At 41.4% G+C, this 19,938-nt stretch overlaps 1 protein-coding gene across 1 annotated transcript in view; it reads right to left on the reverse strand.

Annotated features, from left to right (window-relative positions):
- LOC134038990 (pappalysin-1-like) overlaps positions 1-19,938 on the reverse strand; it is a 267,738-nt gene that overhangs the window by 223,368 nt on the left and 24,432 nt on the right. Inside the window, exons 3-6 of the mRNA XM_062484743.1 lie at positions 13,859-14,004; positions 13,248-13,541; positions 12,677-12,869; positions 12,384-12,505 (exon numbers count right to left, since the gene is read on the reverse strand). Of these exons, the coding sequence (XP_062340727.1) occupies positions 12,384-12,505; positions 12,677-12,869; positions 13,248-13,541; positions 13,859-14,004 (755 nt within the window). The remainder of the gene's footprint in view (positions 1-12,383; positions 12,506-12,676; positions 12,870-13,247; positions 13,542-13,858; positions 14,005-19,938) is intronic.

Genomic DNA, 19,938 nt, shown 5'->3' on the forward strand with positions numbered 1-19,938 from the left:
AAAAGTAGCTACTTTTTCGTATTATATTCCGTTTTGTGACACCCAACAACATCAAATACAATGGATAACAGTTTAAATGTTTACTACCAACAAGCAAATGGCGCAAATTTGTTGGAAAAATAAACCTGCCATATGGCATATGGCCTAATAATCCATGCCGATGTTGTCATTGTCCCTGGTGAGTTTTTTATACTTTTAAATTCAATCTCGTCACATTACGTGTCTTTGTTGTGCAACTGCAAAAGGTAGCTACTCTAACTCAGATTAAAATGCTGCTGCAAAAAAAGATGAACTATTGTGGGTAGTAAATAAGATCATGCTACATCTAACCAGCGGATCATTTCTTGCAAGTGTGTCAAAGTGGTATTTTTACAGACTGTAGCTATTAACACCGTAGGCGTGAATAATGCATGCATCGTCATCGTCGTCAATCTTTAGAATGGCGATAACTTAAAAACAAAAGATCATATTTCGAATCTGTCTGCTGTTCTACATTGCCCACATAATTACGTATATTTCAACAACTCTAACATGGCATGTATCTTGTATTGAATTGAAAATGAGCTTGTCTAATGAAGTGAGGTAACCTGGGTGCCATCCAAACTTAGCCCGCCCACTAAAAAATTGGGTCGAGAAGTTGGGTCTGGGGGTCGCTCGGTTGGGGAAAAACTATGTCCGAACAAGAGCTGTTCGGACCAATCAAATTGTCAAGGCGGGCTTTATACGATGATGGACAGATGATCAACAGTAACGTAATCAACCACATCACCAAAGAGTGCTTGGGTTGAATTTGTTTTCAACAAACAACATACTACGTTGCTCTGATTGGTTGTAGGTCTATCCAATTGAGTGAAGAGGCATTTTTTTCCACGTTCGGTTGAAACACGCCGGAGAAAACAGGCTAATTTACATTTAGTCATTTAGCAGACGCTCTTATCCAGAGCGACTTACAGTAAGTAAGTCTGCAGTAATATACTGCAAACCCAGACGGAGTAATTAAGGAAAATCCGGGGCGGCACCAAACATGCATTTGAAAATATCACGGCACGCAATTGGATAACACTACGACCAGTGTTTACTGACTGATTCCAGACTTCGACATCGCAATTCTGTTTAGCTCGCCTCTGGCCTGCCTATCAGATACACCGATGTGATTGGTGTAGCTCGGCTCCAAGGGCATGTGTAATGAGCATCATTACTCATTGCCAGAGTGACTCGCTGAGCAAATTAAAATTGTGCTCTCGTGAGAACTCTGGATTTCCAGAGTAGTTCTTTCCAAAATCCTTGTTGTTCTTTGAATCTTTCATGAAATGTTTACAAAATGCCATGAACGGTCTATTCTCTTAAGCGGTTTGTGATTTTTTTTAACGAAAATGGTATGTTGTGGAAAAGAAAATGAAGGATCCTGTAAAGTAAATTCCATGTTTTGCTTCTAAGTACATTATATACGTGTGAAATTAGTTCCTGAAAGCATGTGCAAAGCGCTAAAACTTTGTCACACTGAAATGTGGAGTTAAACCGAAGAACAGTTTCTCTTCCATTTTCAGATCAGGTTTTAATGGGCGGAGACAAAAAATGCCCTATCTACGTCATATCACTGAATGGCTCCTCCTGCTGTACTGTTATTGTAGCCTACATCAGCTAGCTAGCTAGCTTCAGGGTGTCTCCCATCACCCGCAACTGCATCTTCCCTGGATGCAATAATTCCAGCTGCGCTGCAACGCCATTTAAGTTCCCTATTGATAATGAAAGGCAAAATAGGTGGATAGATTTTGTGAAGAGCCACGCTCATGGAAAGCTTCGGATAAACTCCAACAGCCGCCTCTGCACTGACCATTTCACGGCGGACAGTTTTAACATGGACCAGAGACAGACGGGGTTCACCAACACACGGCTTCTCTTGCAGCGCGGAGACGTACCGAGCATCGCCCCTCCGGCCGTTCATCCTCCGGTCGCACCTGGACCATACCATGTGCTTGTTATAATTATACTAGATAACTTTTCCAGAGGTATCTCTGCTATGAGTTAGTGCAAACCGCTAAATTGATATTAGGCTACTCGGTGTAGAATGATAGTATTTTGGTGAAATGGTAGCTAATGTGTTAGAAGTAGCCTAGTTGGAGAGCTCACTGTCTGCTGTCTCTGGTGTCCATTTTTACTGTTACAGCTCAGGGGAACATTTCATTTATATGCATCTGTATGTTTCACTCATTGAACAAATAAATTCTAATTCTATACGGTTTTGTTCGGCTTGACATTGCGTCCATTATCTGGATCGAAGGTAGGCACTAGGCAGCGAGGGGCGGAGCTTCAGCTCCTTCAGGCGACACGCCCCCCCAGTCTCAAGCAGAGAAGACTGATGATTTTTTCACGATTTCAAAGCCTAATTTAACATACTTGTCGGTGTTATTTTTTCATTCGAATTTGGATGGGTAGTTAATAACACATTATTCTATGGTGTGGCGAACTTAAAACTCGTTTCCAGGTCCACTTTACAGGATCTTGAAATGTTTGCCTTCACTGAAAAAACTGTTAGATTTGATTACAAATCTGTTTTAGATTTTTGAATGCAACTTATTGCTTCCTAATCTATAGATTTTTGACAATATATGGTTGCCCCATCATTTGGTCCGACCACACCAAATGATGGGGAATCGATTGGGGAAAAAAGTCGAACCGTTTTTAGTTATGGAGCCATCGCGCTAGCTCGATTATGAGCTTTATTTCTCCCCTGTCTGAGGCAGAGATCTCTGACCTCATTCTCTCTCATCGCCCCACCTCCTGTCCCCTTGATCCTATCCCCTCCCCTCTCTTTCAAACCATCTCCCCCTCCATCATAACTTTTCTTCTCCATGTCCTAAACTCCTCTCTTACCTCCGGCACCTTCCCCTCTGCCTTCAAAGAGGCTAGAGTTACCCCTCTACTCAAAAAACCCTCCCTTAACCCTGCCGTCCTCCAGAACTACAAACCGGTATGACTGTTACCCTTCTTTTCAAAAACAATTGAACGTGCTGTATCTAACCAACTGTCAAACTTTCTCTCTCAGAACAACCTGCTTGACCCCAACCAATCGGGCTTCAAGACTGGCCACTCCACAGAGACTGCCCTCCTTTCAGTCACCACTGCCCTCCAGTCTGCCAGAGCGGCTTCCAGGTCATCCGTCATCATTCTGCTGGACCTTTCTGCAGCGTTTGATACGGTTAACCACCAGATCCTGCTCTCCAGACTTTCTGAGATGGGCATCACTGGCACTGCACTCCAGTGGATCTCATCCTACCTGTCGGGAAGATCCTACCAGGTCTCCTGGGGAGGCAAACTGTCAGGCCCTCGCCAGCTCTCCACTGGTGTCCCACAGGGCTCCGTCCTTGGACCCCTCCTCTTCTCTCTGTACACCACCTCACTTGGACCAATCATCACCTCCCATGGCTTCTCCTACCACTGCTACGCTGACGACACGCAGCTGTACCTGTCGTTCCCCCCGACCGATCCGGGGATCTCAGCTAGGATTGAGGCCTGCCTCACAGACATCTCCGCCTGGATGACCGAGCACCACCTCCAGCTGAACCTCGCCAAAACAGAACTTCTCATCATCCCGGCTAAACCCTCCATCTCCCACGATCTCTCAATCACCCTGGGATCTGCGACGGTGACCCCTTCATCCTCTGCCAGGAACCTTGGGGTTACCATGGACGACGAGCTCTCCCTCACGGCCCACATTGCTGCAGTCTCCCGGTCGTGTAGATTCACCCTCTACAACATCCGGAAGATCAGGAGGTACTTGTCTGAGCACTCCACCCAGCTGCTAGTCCAAGCACTTGTCCTCTCCAAGTTGGACTATTGCAACTCGCTGCTCGCTGGTCTCCCAGCATGTGCAACCCGCCGTCTTCAGAGGATTCAGAACGCAGCGGCCCGCCTGGTCTACAATCTACCCAGACGCTCCCATGTTACCCCGCTCCTCATCTCTCTTCAGATTCAAGACCCTGGTACTGACCTTCCGAGCAGTGAACGGGACTGCACCCGTCTACATCAAGTCTCTCCTGCAGCCTTACACCCCCACCCGTCACCTACGGTCTTCTTCAGACAACCGCCTGGTGGTCCCACCGCTCAAGACCGCCCGGTCCCAACACAAGCTCTTCTCCTGTCTGGCCCCCCAGTGGTGGAATCAACTCCCCACCTCCATCAGAGACACTGACTGTCTCTCCACCTTCAAGAAAAGGCTCAAGACGCACTTGTTCCGGGAGTACAACGGTACTTAGGGATGGTTCGCTTGACCCGATGTTAGTTTCCTCAAGGATCACAATGACTCTTGCTTAGAGACTTGTTGCTCTTGTGGTTAGTGGTAACTGATTTTACATTTTTGTACTCGCTGTGTTATATATTGTTTTTATTATTGTTGCTTGTTTTTTCCACAGGTACACTTGCACTTATAGCAGTTCATGTTGTTTAATTGTAACTTGTTTAACTACATGCTCTTATGGTTCTTCCCTTTGGCACTTACTTTGGTTGTTCATAATGTGTGCTTCATGTTTTGGCTACTCGCAATGTCTTTGTGGCTATCTTGTTGTTATGATCAGTGACCTATGCACTTTGTAAAGCTCTCTCTTGGAAGTCGCTTTGGATAAAAGCGTCTGCTAAATGAATAAATGTAAATGTATGAGTGGAATTGCGTTTCCACTCATCACTTCAGTGGTCATAGCTTTTAAACAAAATAGTCTTAAATCTTAAATCTGTCTGCTGTTCTGAATTCACCACAAAATTACGCACGTTTCATACACTCTAACTTATCCTTTATCTTGTATTGAAAGTGGATAAAAATTAGGTTTCCTAAAATTCTGTATTGCAGACGGAGAAGATTTTTGTCAAAATGGCTTGATAAAGGATGATTTGCCTTACATAATCATACAAATATTTATATCATTAGAAAGCCCTACTTATTGTCTTCAAAATGGTATAAACAGTTCAGGTATATTATTTGAAAAAGTATGAATATTCAGGCAGGAAAGTGTGAAAATTGACTCGGTGAGAAACAGTTGTCAGTGTGACAGTTGCTTTATAACGTCAAAATGGATTTTGACTTGAAAATTCTGAACCATTGAAACCCATTCATTTTTTTGGGCACTTTAAACTTAATATCTTTAAAACTTAAATGTTATCAGTGAGAAAAGTAATAGCACACTAAAGCAGTTCAGACTTAAAGTTTGAACAGTGTTTCTAGCTTAAACGGTGTGAAACTAGTAGGCAACAGAAAAAAGTGGTCGGAAAAGGAAAATTAATAATAAGTATGCAGAATAAAAAGTTAGAAACACTTAAGTGGCCACCAATAATAATAAGATATGTGAGAGAACAAAGGTTGTGTCCTTGCGCAAAGGCAAAGCACACCCAATAATAATAGTAATGTGTGTAGTAGCCTACAGTTAGCTTGGGTGTCACTGAGTGGAAAAACAAACAGCGTTATTGCCACCTATTCGTGTTGTATATAACTACCAGAACTACTACCAGTGCAAGTCTTATATTACTACTGTTGTTGTTACATACAAATTCGCAAATCTTTTTTAATACACAACTGTAAACTTTGCTGTGGCTCTTTTGAAAAATGTATCTCAAATGTTTTGTTTGTTTGGCTCTTCTAGGTAAAAAGGTTCCCGGCCCCTGCTCTAGGACAAGCAAAAACGGGAACTGAAAACGGGGACGGCCGTGGCCTTAACAAGTGGCATCTTTTTTCCCTGTTCAATGGTCTACTACTCCATTCTTTCCCCCATTTCCACAACACGATCACTTGTCACCAATGAAGCCAGCACCTTCTTACCTATGAGTGCCTACCACACACCCTGTTTTATTTCCACTTTAACATGTTTCTTAGATATAGGTAAACAATAGTTTTCTATAAGTGCACACAGATTAGCCTTAGGACACCTACGTCACTGTACCAACTGTACCATCTATGGATGAAGCCATTTAACAGATATTAATAATTTAATTAAAATAACTTTGACAACAAAACCAAACCTACCACCACAGTCCATAACTTAGGGCACCACCACACAGCACAAACACTGAACACCAACATTTCCAAACCTAAAGCCAAGGTCGGAAAATGAACTTGCCGTCTTCAATCTGCCATACATTTTCGTGTTGGTCAGTGATTATTTCATTAGAACATTTGTTGTCTAGCCCTTCAATCATTCAGCAAATTAAATGTATTATAAAGGACATTACAAATGTTGAGGGTTAGACTGCAGTTGGTCTATAAATGGGTAGCCCAACATTATCAACATTCTATATTGTCAGTTGACATTGATCACTTTGTTGTCTCTAGTGTAGCGACCCAGCAAAGGGAGTTCTGGGTTAGCGTATCAGCCTGTCAGTATATATTTACACATAAGTTCATCATAAACATTCAAGGGTCTGATAGATCCAGTTATCCATCGTTGCATGATGGCGAAATATGTATGGCTGTTCTTTGTAGCATTGGCTATGTTTAAGTCCATTTTGTTGTTCCAAGGCATCCGTCTCATTTCTGAAATTGCATTATCATTTCAATATAGTCCCCTATGGGCTTCTATACATTTGCACTAATCTCGTCAATTTCGCATTCCGTGAAGTAGGTCTCTTTACTAATATTTAAAAGTTTTGTCCCAGCAATCGTGTTATGTGGCTTGGTTTGGAGTAACTAAATATGCCTTGCAAGTGCACAGGGTGGAGGAGATTGATTTTCATTCCACTGATCAGGTCATTTGTGATGCACAAATGCTGCTAATAAATGCACCCAACAGAGACAGGATGTGATGTGCTCTCAAAGGGATAAGTAAAATATGGCAAAACATTGAATAGCCCTGTCTATATGACCCAACATTTTGTTGTATAATATAGACTACATGTCCCACATGTTATATACTGTTCTTAAATGGCACATTACACAGCAGTTATTGATAACTAATAATTGTTTGGCACAAGCCAGAGCTTCTGGAGGCATTACAGGGATGGAGCACAAAACACAATTTTAGGGTTATATCTGATTGGAAACATACGTACGTGTAGGTTATGTCATGTTACTGTTTTCATACCCAAAATGTTCCTTTCCTGTGTATGCCATATAGTATGAAGTATATGTCAGGTTTTATAGGACCCCAGGACTTCCACGTACATTTACAACCAATCCTGCTTTCACTCAACTACAGGATCCTTCTTCAGAATTTCACTAACCACATACATTTCTCTTCTCTGTCCACATGCTTTTTCCCATACACATTTTTACCTACAGCCATATTTCTCTGGGTTATACAGATGTAAAGATTTACAAGCGGTGCTCCAACATTCTTTGACCATGCCAGTATTTCCCGAAAAAAGTGGACACTAGCCCCAAGCAAACAGGTGTAGTGTGTGTTTCGCATGGACGTGCACACACTTGTCCATACATACACACCCACTTCATCATGGCTGTTTATATAGACATACAATCCTAGACATGCCCACCCAGGGGGGCTGTGCGATATGACCAAAATCTCATATCCTGATATAGTTTCTTTCATATCCCGATAACAATATATATCACGATATGGCTCATTTTTTATAAATTCAATGAATAAATAGTTTATATAAAATGACCACATGGACCAATTACTTTTTTTAAATGTATTATATACTTAATAAAAAGTACTTACTCATGTTAAAAATGTTCTCCTTTTCAAGGCTCACAATTATGACCATGTTGGTCACATGCTCCTGAAATTTGATCTGTGAAACCTCAAAATATATTTGGGAGTGTAACGGAGTACTTGTACATAACTCACTGGACAGGTTCAAATGTATACTGAACCTTTAAGGGCACAGTGAGCTAGCTACGTTTTCTGTTAACCCTTGTGTCATCTTCGGGTCATTCTGACCCATCAGTCATTGTGACCCACCGTCGTATTGCAACAAATTTACCGCATACAAAAACAAAGTGAAGCATTTTCTTTTAACCGTTGGACTGTCTCAGACCGCCCACATTGCAAAGGTTAAAATAAAATTATTTTAATTTGTTTTTGTATTGGGTAAAATTGGGTAAACACAACGATGGTTCGTTATGAACCTTTGGGTCATGTGACCCGAAGGCAGCACAAGGGTTAAAAAAGTATTGTCTTTGTAGGCCTACTGTAATAAATGACACACAACATTGTGTGCCAAAAGGGAGAAGTTTGCCAACCACAGGTCTTTCCAACTCCTTATAAGAGCGTTTGTGCAAATAGTTGTTGTGGTGTGACCTGTTTTCATTTCTCTACAAAACGCTCGCAAATATGTGTGTATGTGCCGATATGTGCCTGCTGTGAGCTGACACAGTGAACGTTCCACCATTCTATCCAACGTTACACAACCAATCATCACGTAATCATTAGATCCTTAACTTTAACCCCTTCAGACCCTGTGTCAGGTGGCTGAGCGGTTAGGGAATCGGGCTAGAGATCTGAAGGTTGCCAGTTCGATTCCCTGCCGTGCCAAATGACGTTGTGTCCTTGGGCAAGGCACTTCACCCTACTTGCCTCGGGGGAATGTCCCTGTACTTACTGTAAGTCGCTCTGGATAAGAGCGTCTGCTAAATGACTAAATGTAAAAAAAAAATATTATATGAAATAATTATATATTATATTAATAATAAAGAATAATATGAAACAATCGACGGTTTTCTGTAGTCAAACAATATATATTGTCATATCGCCCAGCCCTACCATCCACGTCTCATCCAACCACATCAGTCAAACCTAATCAGCCTTCTTGACCCCCTAGTATGCTAATTACCCACCAAATGCCGATGCAAAGGAACCGTCGGGGGGGACGGGACTTCCCCACTCTGCATGTGATGCCCTCTTATCTCTCCAAGGAAGCTTCAAAGGGCTTGCATGAGACAACACGTCTCCAGCAACCATTTGTCTTTTCCATTTGTGGCGGGAATTCAAACAAAGATCATACCTTGCCAGAACTTGAAGGAAAAAGCGGCCGCGCTTTAACTTTGGATATTCTTCAAAAGGGGCCCTCGGACGCAAACAGGTCTCAACCTCATTGATCAACCCTGATCAAACATAACTATGGCTAACGCTCTTTCCTCCCTGTTGCATTGGCGTGAGCTATGTTTATGATTTGTTCCGGAAAGTAAGGAAGTAATTATTGACTGTACAATTTCTGTCTTTCTTTAAGTTAGACCATTTCATTCTGTTCATTGCAACCAATCTCTCATATCAAATTATTAATCTAATTGATTAGAAATAAAGTATATCCACACTCCGCTACAACACCATACCAACATATGCCCTCACACAATGCACAACATACACACACTGAAAACATTTTGCTGAATTGGAAAACCCCATGTGTGGGTATCATAAGATTTCACAGTAGCCAATAAAAACACACACATAGGAGGAGCAGCTGTAAGAACGGAATGATGGATTAGCATGGTCAGTGTAAACTGGTAGAGAAGAGTGGCAGTGTGTGAGGCGAGACCTTAGAAATGGAGGAAACAGACATTTACACACACAAGCGTAGACAAGCCCAGACATGTCTCTCTCTCTCTCTCTCTCTCTCTCTCTCTCTCTCTCTCTCTCTCTCTCTCTCTCTCTCTCTCTCTCTCTCTCTCTCTCTCTCTCTCTCTCTCTCTCTCACACACAAGTCTTTGTGCCTATGCCTAGACACACAAGCTGACACAGACACATATAAACATGCACTTGCCCATCTACATGGCCACACATACAAATGTACTACACACAAATGTACTGTACCAGATCCCTCTCTGATCCTCAGCCCAGTACGTAATTGAGTTCATTATTAGCCATGTGCTGTCTGACATCCCCCAGACTGATTATATCTTTCTGGCTTCTCTTAACTTTAGCTAACATCTTACTCTTAAAGACTCACAATGATTTTATAAATACAATCAAATAACATCAGTCATATTCATTAGATGGGAAATTATGCATGTGTCACAGCCCTTGTTATGCCAATAAACACGGTTTTACTTTACTAGAAAGGATTGATATTTTAAGGCAAAAAGCTCATTAGTCAAACTTGACACAAACAGTAATACGTTCTGCATATTTATGCCCCTTTGGTATACCCTTTGTCTCACTGGGGGCAGAGCTTGAACATGAACAGAACATGATCATACACATATCATACACAACCTCATATATTACAAAGCCAGGACACACAGACACACTCATACCTCATACGCACACGCAATACTTACTACTGCAGCAGCCAGCCAGCAGTCAAAGGTCCACAGCTGTGCATACTAGCTCATATTCTACATCCCTAATGTTGTTCCCTCTACAGTTGTTTGACAAAGCATTAGAAGAGTGAAAAGGGAGAAACATCCTGTCCTATTTCAGGAATGCTGCTGATTTCAGCTCTAATTGTCCTCAAATTGTATGACGAACGAGATCTTCCCTCATGGCACGAGAAATTTAAGATTACTATGGGGGGGGGTAAAAATATCAGTGGGTAAAAATAATATTCTGGCTTTCACCTGATCACTTTCACTTTCAATTCTCAGCTTTTGTCAAGAGCTGTGACTTAGCTGTGTTTATGACTTTTAAAGTAGAATCATGCTGACCCATGCTGAGGATTCAGGATGCTCTAGAGCAGAGGTTCTCAAACCTGTCCTCAAGTACCACCTGTCCTGCATGTTTGAGATATTTCCCTGCTCCAACACACCTGATTCAAATAAATGGGTCGTTATTTAGCTCTTTAGAAGCCTGGTAATGAAAATGCATTTGAATCAGGTGTGTTGGAGCAGGGAAACATCTCAAACATGCAGGACAGGTGGTACTTGAGGACAGGTTTGAGAACCACTGCTCTAGACATATTCAAATTGGTGATAAAAAATCATGGTTATGAAAGAATCTTTCAATCGAACTCGAGTCAGATGGCTGAGCAGTTTGGGAATCAGCCTATTAATCAGAAGGTTGCCGGTTCAATTCCCGGCAGTGAAAAATGACGTTGTGTCCTTGGGCAACGCACTTTACCCTACTTGCCTTGGGGGAATGTCCCTGTACTTACTGAAAGTCGCTCTGGATAAGAGCGTCTGCTAAATGAGTAAATGTAAATGTAAACTGGTTTGATTAAATTCTTTATTGAACAAGTATCAAACCATCAAACAGGCTTAGGGCATGACCATGCTCCCACTCTTGTGTAACCCAGCTGTCAACTGGGTTACGCTCCGGGCATTTGATAATATCATGCCACATCAGGTGAGTTTGCAAAGATTCTCCAAAGTATGTGTTGCAAGCTTGGAATGAGCAAACAAAGCAGATACTGTGATGTTGTATGGGCAGGTGATGGAGAGCTAAATGAACCGATAGCAAACAACCAGGGAACTGCACCCACAGCACAGGAAAATGGGAACATTTGGCCGAAATGCAGTTTTGTACCTGGTAAATGAATGCCCATAGAAGTCATTAGCATAAAAGCACACAGGCAAGTTATGTCAAAACATTTATTAACAAAAAACAGTAATAAGACAATGTTAAAATGAATATCTTCCCCCACAGATGCGTCTCAGGACATTATGGTGCCACAGGACGGAGGCTTGCTGATGGAGCTCCATCCATGCCGTTGGACTAGAGGCTAAGATTGTAGCACCTACGAGACATTAATACATAATTTTTGTTTGAATTTCATTAATTATTCAGGCAGTTAAAGTGCATAAATCTAATCAGTTGAAGATTACATACACAATTATTGGTTATGATTGGCTACATACACAACTATTAAATTTCACATTGACAATTTACCATTTAGGAAATATATTTTATGCATACAGTACATACCTGAGGCACTAGACGTTCCTGCCTCAATCCCTCCAAACTCCGTCTGAGGTAAATGAACCTGGCTTTGCATTGCTCAGGTATTCTTGAGAGCCGAGACTAAGATGCACTGACAGCCACTGCTAAATCTTTGCACACAATTCTAGACATAACATTTCATGGGAGATGTTGAGCATCTCCAATAAATCTGTGAAATTCCCATCTCTGCCTTGTGAATTTAGGTTGTCTTAATCTCTGCATAGTTACTCCTTTTTGCATAATCCCCTTGTGTACCGTCGGGCACCTGATTGGTAATGGGGACCATCCAAATTACTCAATCATGCAATTATTCCACCCACATAGTGGAGCCGGTCTTACCGAATTCCGGATTAATTGAATGAGCAAGATGCAAATTATTTGTATTTTGCGCGTGTTAGACAATTAGTTTGTACTAAACTATACACCATAGCATTAGCTGGTACCCTAGCGTTAGACCTTACCCTAGAGCCATTGCGGTGACTAATTGTTGGAAAAATATACAGAATGAGAAATGAAGCAACGGGAGTCTATGATTAATTCAGTCTCCATGTACTGTTGGGGTCTTACCTTCAGCCTCGCGAGGGCTCCAGTGACCTGAGGGGGCACAGGGGCGGGGGGAAGAGGAGTTGGAGGCGTACTGAAGCAGGACCCGGCCCTCGGTGCATTTGTCACACACTGATCCCACTTCTCTAGGAAACCAACAGACAGGCATAGCAACAAACTTAGATACAGTCCATCTGGAAAAGCATAATCTTTATTAACTGGCTACGGGGACGGTTTAGCTCTGAAAAAGACCATTGGTCAGGAGTATTAATTATGCATTGGTCCTTCCAGTTGGTTTCACTAGAAATTCATTTCACCTGTCATAGAAGTGTCCAGTGATGGGGGGGAACCACTCCAGAGTGATGGCATCATGTTGTTGTTCCACAACTTGAGGCGGCATAGGCACTGGGGGTGGTTTAGCCATCGGTTGCCAGGTTTGGTAAATAAGGTCAAGGTAGCAATGCATCCTGGCCACTTGGTTGAGGGTGAAGGAGTCTGTACAGTCATCATCTTCAAGTAGAAGAGAAAAGTATTAGCTGGGCCAGAAGTTCTTCAGCACAATGTGATAAGCTAGTACTGACAAACCAGATAATGCCCAGAGTAAAAATCCAGATACAGACACATTTTGATCAAACTTAATGTTAGAGATAAGAAAAGGCAATATGGCCACACAGGGAGTACTGTTATATGTATTTCAAATTATCTTTATCATCGACTGGTCTTACTAATCACATAATCAAAGCTTTTATCAATACATTTCTTCATTGAGATTTTGAACCTGGCTCATTCTGAATTGTATTCCTTTTGCACATAGGATATTTGTGATTAATGTTCTGTAATATCTGTGTGTCTGAGCGTGCGTGTGTATAAGAGAGAAAGAAACCTTACCTGCGTAGCTCATGTAGTTGTTGTATGGTGTGTGTGTGAAATGTCGGCGGCCACAGGTGTCATTGCCTGGTTCTGGGTCTCTGCAGTGTTTATATTTTGGGGTTGGGTTGGTATCTGCACATAGGTCTCCTGTCTCTAACGAGGGTTCAGTCTCCAGACACACATCATTGCATGATTCAATCTCAGAGATCCCCCGGAATACATGGTACAACCCCAGACTGTGGCCAATCTCATGGATCATGGTGTGGGTGTGACCAAATGTGCCATAGAAGGAAGGGTTCAGAACAATGCCACCTTTAAATGAAAAGGGTTAATGGTGTTACACACAAAGACACTTTACAAATACTATGTAAAAAAGGTGTAAGCACACACAAGTTATACAAAAATCTATTAATCCTCTATTGAAAAATAGGAGACTCACACAACGCATTATTCACCAACACACATTCATTATCACCTTCCTCCATGTCAGAACAGAGGTTGAGATTGCTTAGGGCTTGAACTGTAATTACACATAATTAACAATGTGGTCGGAGGTAAGTGTGTGTGTTTGTGTGCTGCCTGCATGTGTGTACATGGGTGTATATATGTGTGCATGTATCTGTCTTTACCTAAATGTGTTAGGGCTTCCTTGTCCCAGGGCCAAGTGGCTACGCCTGCCAAATCTTCATCAGATGAGTTGGCAAAGAACACATTTAGGTAAGTGGAGCCATCCAAATTCAAGATTTCTTTCAGCTCCTTCACGTCCAAATAGGCCCTGGAGCAAGAGCACACAGAGACACTGAGACTGTCTGCGATTTAAGAAGTTCCAGGACAATTTTTCATTTCCTATTACATCCAAAAGTCTTTTGTAGAGCAAAGACCGTTCTGATTTTAAATTAACGTATTTCTTCGAATAAACGCCGCAGCGTTTATTAAATAACAATCATTTGTGGTGCAGCGTTTAATTAGTAAGAGAGATTTCGTGAATTGGAGGTGCAGTGCAGCCATAGACAACTTTGTTGCTGGCATTGTGAAAAATGAATCATCAGCTAAAAACGCAGGTTTCATTTACTACCGCTGACCTCCTTTTGTTTATTCTTTGTCTATGAGTGCGGCAACTCCCTTTCTCATTGGCTATCAATTAGGTGTGCGTTGGTATTACAACTGTCTCAAATACAAGTGTTCTACATTGTGTAGAAATATGAAGCAGCATGCCGAAACGTTCATACACATTACATTTAGTCATTTTAGTCATTTTAGTCACTTACAGTCGCTCTGGATAAGCGTCTGCTAAATTACATTAGCTTTCAAACAGAAAGCTGTGCAGAAAGTGTAATATGTGTAATAAATACTGGGCTTGAATTTAACCAATTAAATAACCGTTTTCAGATTTTTGGGGGGCAGCGTTTATTAGAGGGCGGCGTTTATTACACAACGTTCATTTTTGGTGCAGCGTTTATTCGAGGGCGGCGTTTATTCAAAGAAATACTGTAATTATGCTTAATCCTCTCTTATTTCTAAATGTACTTTTGTGTCTGGGAGAAGAAGGTTTACTTGGGTGTCCACAAGAGAGTGAGGTGAGTGATGGTTAATTTGACCTGACAAAGAGTCCTGAAGCAACAATATCTCAAGTGATTGCAACTGCTGAAGAACAAAACATATATGATTACACTAGGTTCCACCAGGGGCTAGTTGCATAAAAATAGACCTAGTCTTAGACTTAAATATAACTTTAAATTTGACTTGCCATGGACACAATTTACCTGTTGCATAAAGCTTCCCTTTGAGTGACTAATCGAAGATTGACTTAAATGGCCTGTCGCACTATGCATTATGGGCGAAATAAGACACTTTGCGGAAAAAAACAAATGGCGGGCACAACAGCAACACTTATTGGCAGAAGATCGACACATGAAAACCTGTATCTGTTAGAGGAAGACAATACTGAAAAGGTTGTGTTAAGTCATTTTGTATGCGTTTTTAAACTTCTTAATTTAACTTAATTCCATGCAATGACTTACGTTTTCATCTACTCATCTTCTAATAAAATGTCATTTTAGCGGAAAAGCAGACCCCCCCCCCGCCGCAATTTCTTTTGTTTGTTAAATTAACAACTTAATTCCTTTTGTAATAAATGATTCTAAGATAATGACGTACTAACAGATCGTTGGCATAGAAACTCAGCCCTTACCGCAAGGCTTAGCCAGGGGGAGAGGTGGCTAACTTTTCTACCGCAAATTAAGGCCCCATTTACACAGAGGAAAAACGCATATATTTTCATGCGGTTTGGCCTTTCATTTACACGAAAACGGAGGTTTTATCACGGAAAACTATCATTTCTAAAAACTCCGGCCAAAGTGGAGATTTATCAAAACTCTGTTTTGTGTTGGCGTGTGCACTAGGTTAACCTTTTCATGTTCCTGTTAAATTTGCCTGAAAACGCCTAAACAGCATACCCAAAGTAAATTGGAAGCTGTTCTTGAACCATTTGGAGTACATGCATGTAAATGATCTCTTTTGAAAGCTGACACTCTGAAGTTATGTCCCCTGTTGTCAGGACCCCTGTCAGTCCTTCTAGTGTTGAGTAATAGAAGCTTGAACACAAGGAAAGTGAAAATTTCTATTTCCGCCTAGATTTTGTTTTGAAAACAGAGGCCTGAATAGGCCTAGAGGTGGTAGGTATTATCTGGAAGACTAAATTGGACCACAGGTTGAAGCCTTACCCAATTCAAATCAAAAGTCAAACATAATACCACAATATATTCATATTTGACACATGTTTTTATAAGAGTACATCCAGGAATTTTCTAAAAGGGTCTTTTGGAGACTCCAAAATGACCCTTTGTAACCAAGGTCAAGGTCAAATAAAAAGGTATTATTTTTCATAATTGTTATCTCTGGCCCATCTCTGGTACTTAGAAATATCATATATAATAGCTAAATCCCTAATTAGTAATACTGAAACACAAAAACTGAAGCATGAACACATTGGAGTGCTTTATCTGATTCCAAGGATTGGCGCACAAAGAACACTGATTCTGTCAACCATATTGCGCAATCGACTGTTATTTTGAAGGCTCCACAGACGCATACAAATGAGGTATTGGCATTTTCAGCTAGCTGTCAGCTACAAGGCTAACGAGCTAATTTCAGAGCCAGTCGAAGCCAGTTCGAGAAATTTGTTTAGAACCAGTGTGGGGGGGGGGGGGGGGCGGGGGGCAGGACGCACAGACCTAGTTGGCTTTAGAGGGCTGTCAACGGGGCATGGAAGCTCCTATTGGGTCGAACAAGGTGTCAATCAAAAGGGGAGGGTTCAACGGACATTTTGAGACCTTCATTTTGTAAATACTCCGTTGATAAATCGGAGAAAATAACACTTTTATGTGAACAAGTTGTTTCTTCCGTCGGCTAACTTGCATAATGAAACAAAGGATAATGGCTATTCATGAACGTAAAACATTGTATTTGGACGAATTACTTTACATGGTTAGATACTTTGAACCCTTGGGACTTACGCAGATCAAGTTTTGATGGCATGATTTGCACACCTGGACCTATTTGAACAACTTAGGGTGAGTACAACTTTTTTCTTTGGCATTGTTGAAGGAATGTTCACCGGAAAAAGACGTTGACTTTGCTTGCTATTGCGACTTGATCTTGAATTGGTTTATTTCAATGGAAGCACAAGAATCGTAGCTTTCCAACGATGTATAACATGTGTAGCGTCTAAAAAATATATTTTTTAGAATTTAGTGCGTCGTAACTGAGGAAGGGGGAGGCAGCATTTTTGTCTCGCGGGCGAAACAGGAGCGTAAACAGGTTAAACAGAGTTTTAGGTTCTCAAACGTCACAGTATGCGACAAAAAATGCATCACGTCATATGTTTGTAGTAATGTAATGGGGTCATTTATTTGTGAATCCCGTTACATTTGTGAATCACGAAATACATTTGTGCATCGCATTACATTTATTTGTGAATCATCCAAACAAATGAACCTCGCGCCATATTTACTATTGAAAGGAAAAGGAAGTCGATCGTGTTATTAGTAGTTGTTGTTGATTTTAAGAATTCTGATTGGTTTGCATGGCTTTATCCTTCTCGTTACACTGCCACCTACAGATTTGGCATAGTTATGATAGCGCTCAGGGGCGTATTCATGCTGGTTAATGTAAACAGAAACATTTTTGAAAACGATCTTGTGTGTTATTTTTGAAAACGGAGGGGCAGAAATATTTGTTTCTGTAAATACCCGGCTATGTGTAAACGTGGCCTAAGTCAGTCTTACTATTTATGCAACAGACAGGCTTAATTAGATTAGTCGAACCTGACAATTTAATACTGTCTAATAAGGCCAAGACTAGTCTTAAACTGAGTTTATGCAACTGGCCCCAGTTCTAAATCAGAACTTTATTGAAAGTGTGCTTTAGAAGCAAATAGCTGTGAATTTGCTCAACTTGTTCGAATTTAATTTAATTTATAGTTTTTGGGAACATATTACCAAAACTGTGAAACCAAATGCATTCCCACTTGTGTAGCAGTTTGAAAGATTTATCATAAGTAGTTTAATTGAATTTCGTGGTCTTGGTAAATTGTAAAAATTGTATTGCATTGGAAAGCTCTGTGAAGATTGTTGCAAATGTGTGTTTATTTGCGTTCGCTGATTCACCTGAAGATGAAAACAAATCAGACTAATTTGTGGTGATTCCCCTTATCTGGCTGAATAGCCTTGGACCCCTGCGAATGCTCGTTTCTGTGTAAAGGTTGTTATTTCAAATGTTTTCATTCAGTCCACATTAGAGAAGTATCCACGCATCTGTCTCTCTATCCACACCCTGTTGGTCTAATTTACTCATTTCTCTACCTACCACTAGATTGTTAATTTCATACAAACCATTTTTAGGTTCAGACAACTATAGAATTTAGTCCCCCCCCAATCCTTCAACAGAACAAGGGAGTGCAATATCAGAGAGTCTTATCTTGGCCTACTGAAGGAAAGAAGATAGGTTAGACAACAGGAGAATCAGAGTGAGCAGATGATATAAGTTCCCTCTTCCTAATAATTTCAGGAATTTCGTAATTTCCTCTCAAAATATTATCATCCATTTTATTTCTGGCAGGCTTTATTCTTGCTATGAGAAAAAAGGGTTGGGGGGAGGGGAAGAGGACTCATTGGTGGATCAAAAAACGACCACTACTTCAATCTAATGCAGTGGCTCTGTTACCATGACACTTCAAGAACTATGTTGGCCGGCAGAGTGATGCAATGGAGGACACTGAACGTAAAACAGAAGGTTAAAAAAGGGGTATGGAGTGTGTGTTTGTGCGTGTGTGTATGTGTGGGCATGTTTAAATATTATTGTGGCTCCAGAAGTTCCCTCAAGAATAGTAAATGAAGGGCAACTTTTACTTGTGAAGTTGGGATTAAGAGACAGGGAGTTTAGGGTAAGGGCCAGGAGCTAGGGTTAGGTGTAGGGTTCAGGTTAGATTTTTGGGTTAAGTAAACAGGATTTTGTTTGATTTAACTCACTGACGTGTGCGTCCACACCAGAATAGCCATACAAATCTGTGTGGGTGTGTTACACTTTTATCTGTGTAAAAAGGCACTTTCGTCAGTCACTTAACTGTATTGGATGGAAAAAGACTGGTAAGAGGTCAGATGTCAGTATGTATTTGATTGGTACATAATATACAAGTAGATTTGAACCTCTACATGTATATGTAGAGATTGCTTCATAACAAATACAGGCTTGTTTCAGGCCTGTTGACAAGTCCCTCCCTCTTTTCCTCTCTCACTTTCTATTGCTCAACTACTTCAATCCCCTCCATGGCCCCCAAGCTCTCAGATGAAATCCTGTCTCTGCTTGGACACTCCTCTCACCCCCTCTCTTTGCCTCATTCCTCACCTCGCCGCTTTCCTCAACCATTCCCTCTCTCTGCCATTCACCCTTCACCTTTCTTCGTGCTCTCTAGCCTATTTCGTCCCTCCTCCCTTCCCCTTGATTTCTTTCTTCCTCACTCCTTGCCATTCTCTGCCCCTATTATCCACTATTGTAAATGGACTATACAGACTTTATATAGCACATTTAACAGCACCTCACAGTGCACCCAAAGTGCTTTACAGTTGCCTCTCATTCACCCATTCACACACACACTCACGGCAATGGAGCTGCCATGCTGGCCTGCCCATCAGGAGCAACTTGGGGCTCAGTGTCTTGTTTTACACTTCAACACATGGCCAGGAGGAGCCGGGGTCATACCACCAACCTTGCGATTAGTGGGTGACCACCTGAGCCAAGGCCACCCCCAGGCAGACTGTGCTCAGGCCCGGAGCGGCCCATCGGTGGGCCGCTCATAAATTGGGCCGGCAGATCAACTGCTTTCTCTTTGTTTTTTCACAAACTGAATGTTTTAAGTTTGTTAAGTTACTGTGTGACTGATAATAAGCTAATAGGCTACACTAGTTTCTAATTTAAATAAGCGCATGATCAGACCGTGCATTAAAAAGTGCCATTTCAACTTTGTCGAGCATGCTCTCTTTCTCAAACACAAGCGCGTGTACCAAGGTTGTTGGTAGGGAGACGACCCTAAACCATAATAATAACCATATTGTTGTTAAGGGAGTTAGCAAGATTAAGCTGATGCCAAAATAATAAAATGGATGGGGAAAAGATGCCAGGAGGAACTGAAAAAGCCAGGTAAAAAAAGAAG

The sequence above is a fragment of the Osmerus eperlanus genome, chromosome 18, assembly GCF_963692335.1.
Source record: "Osmerus eperlanus chromosome 18, fOsmEpe2.1, whole genome shotgun sequence".
NCBI classification, from domain to species: domain Eukaryota; kingdom Metazoa; phylum Chordata; class Actinopteri; order Osmeriformes; family Osmeridae; genus Osmerus; species Osmerus eperlanus.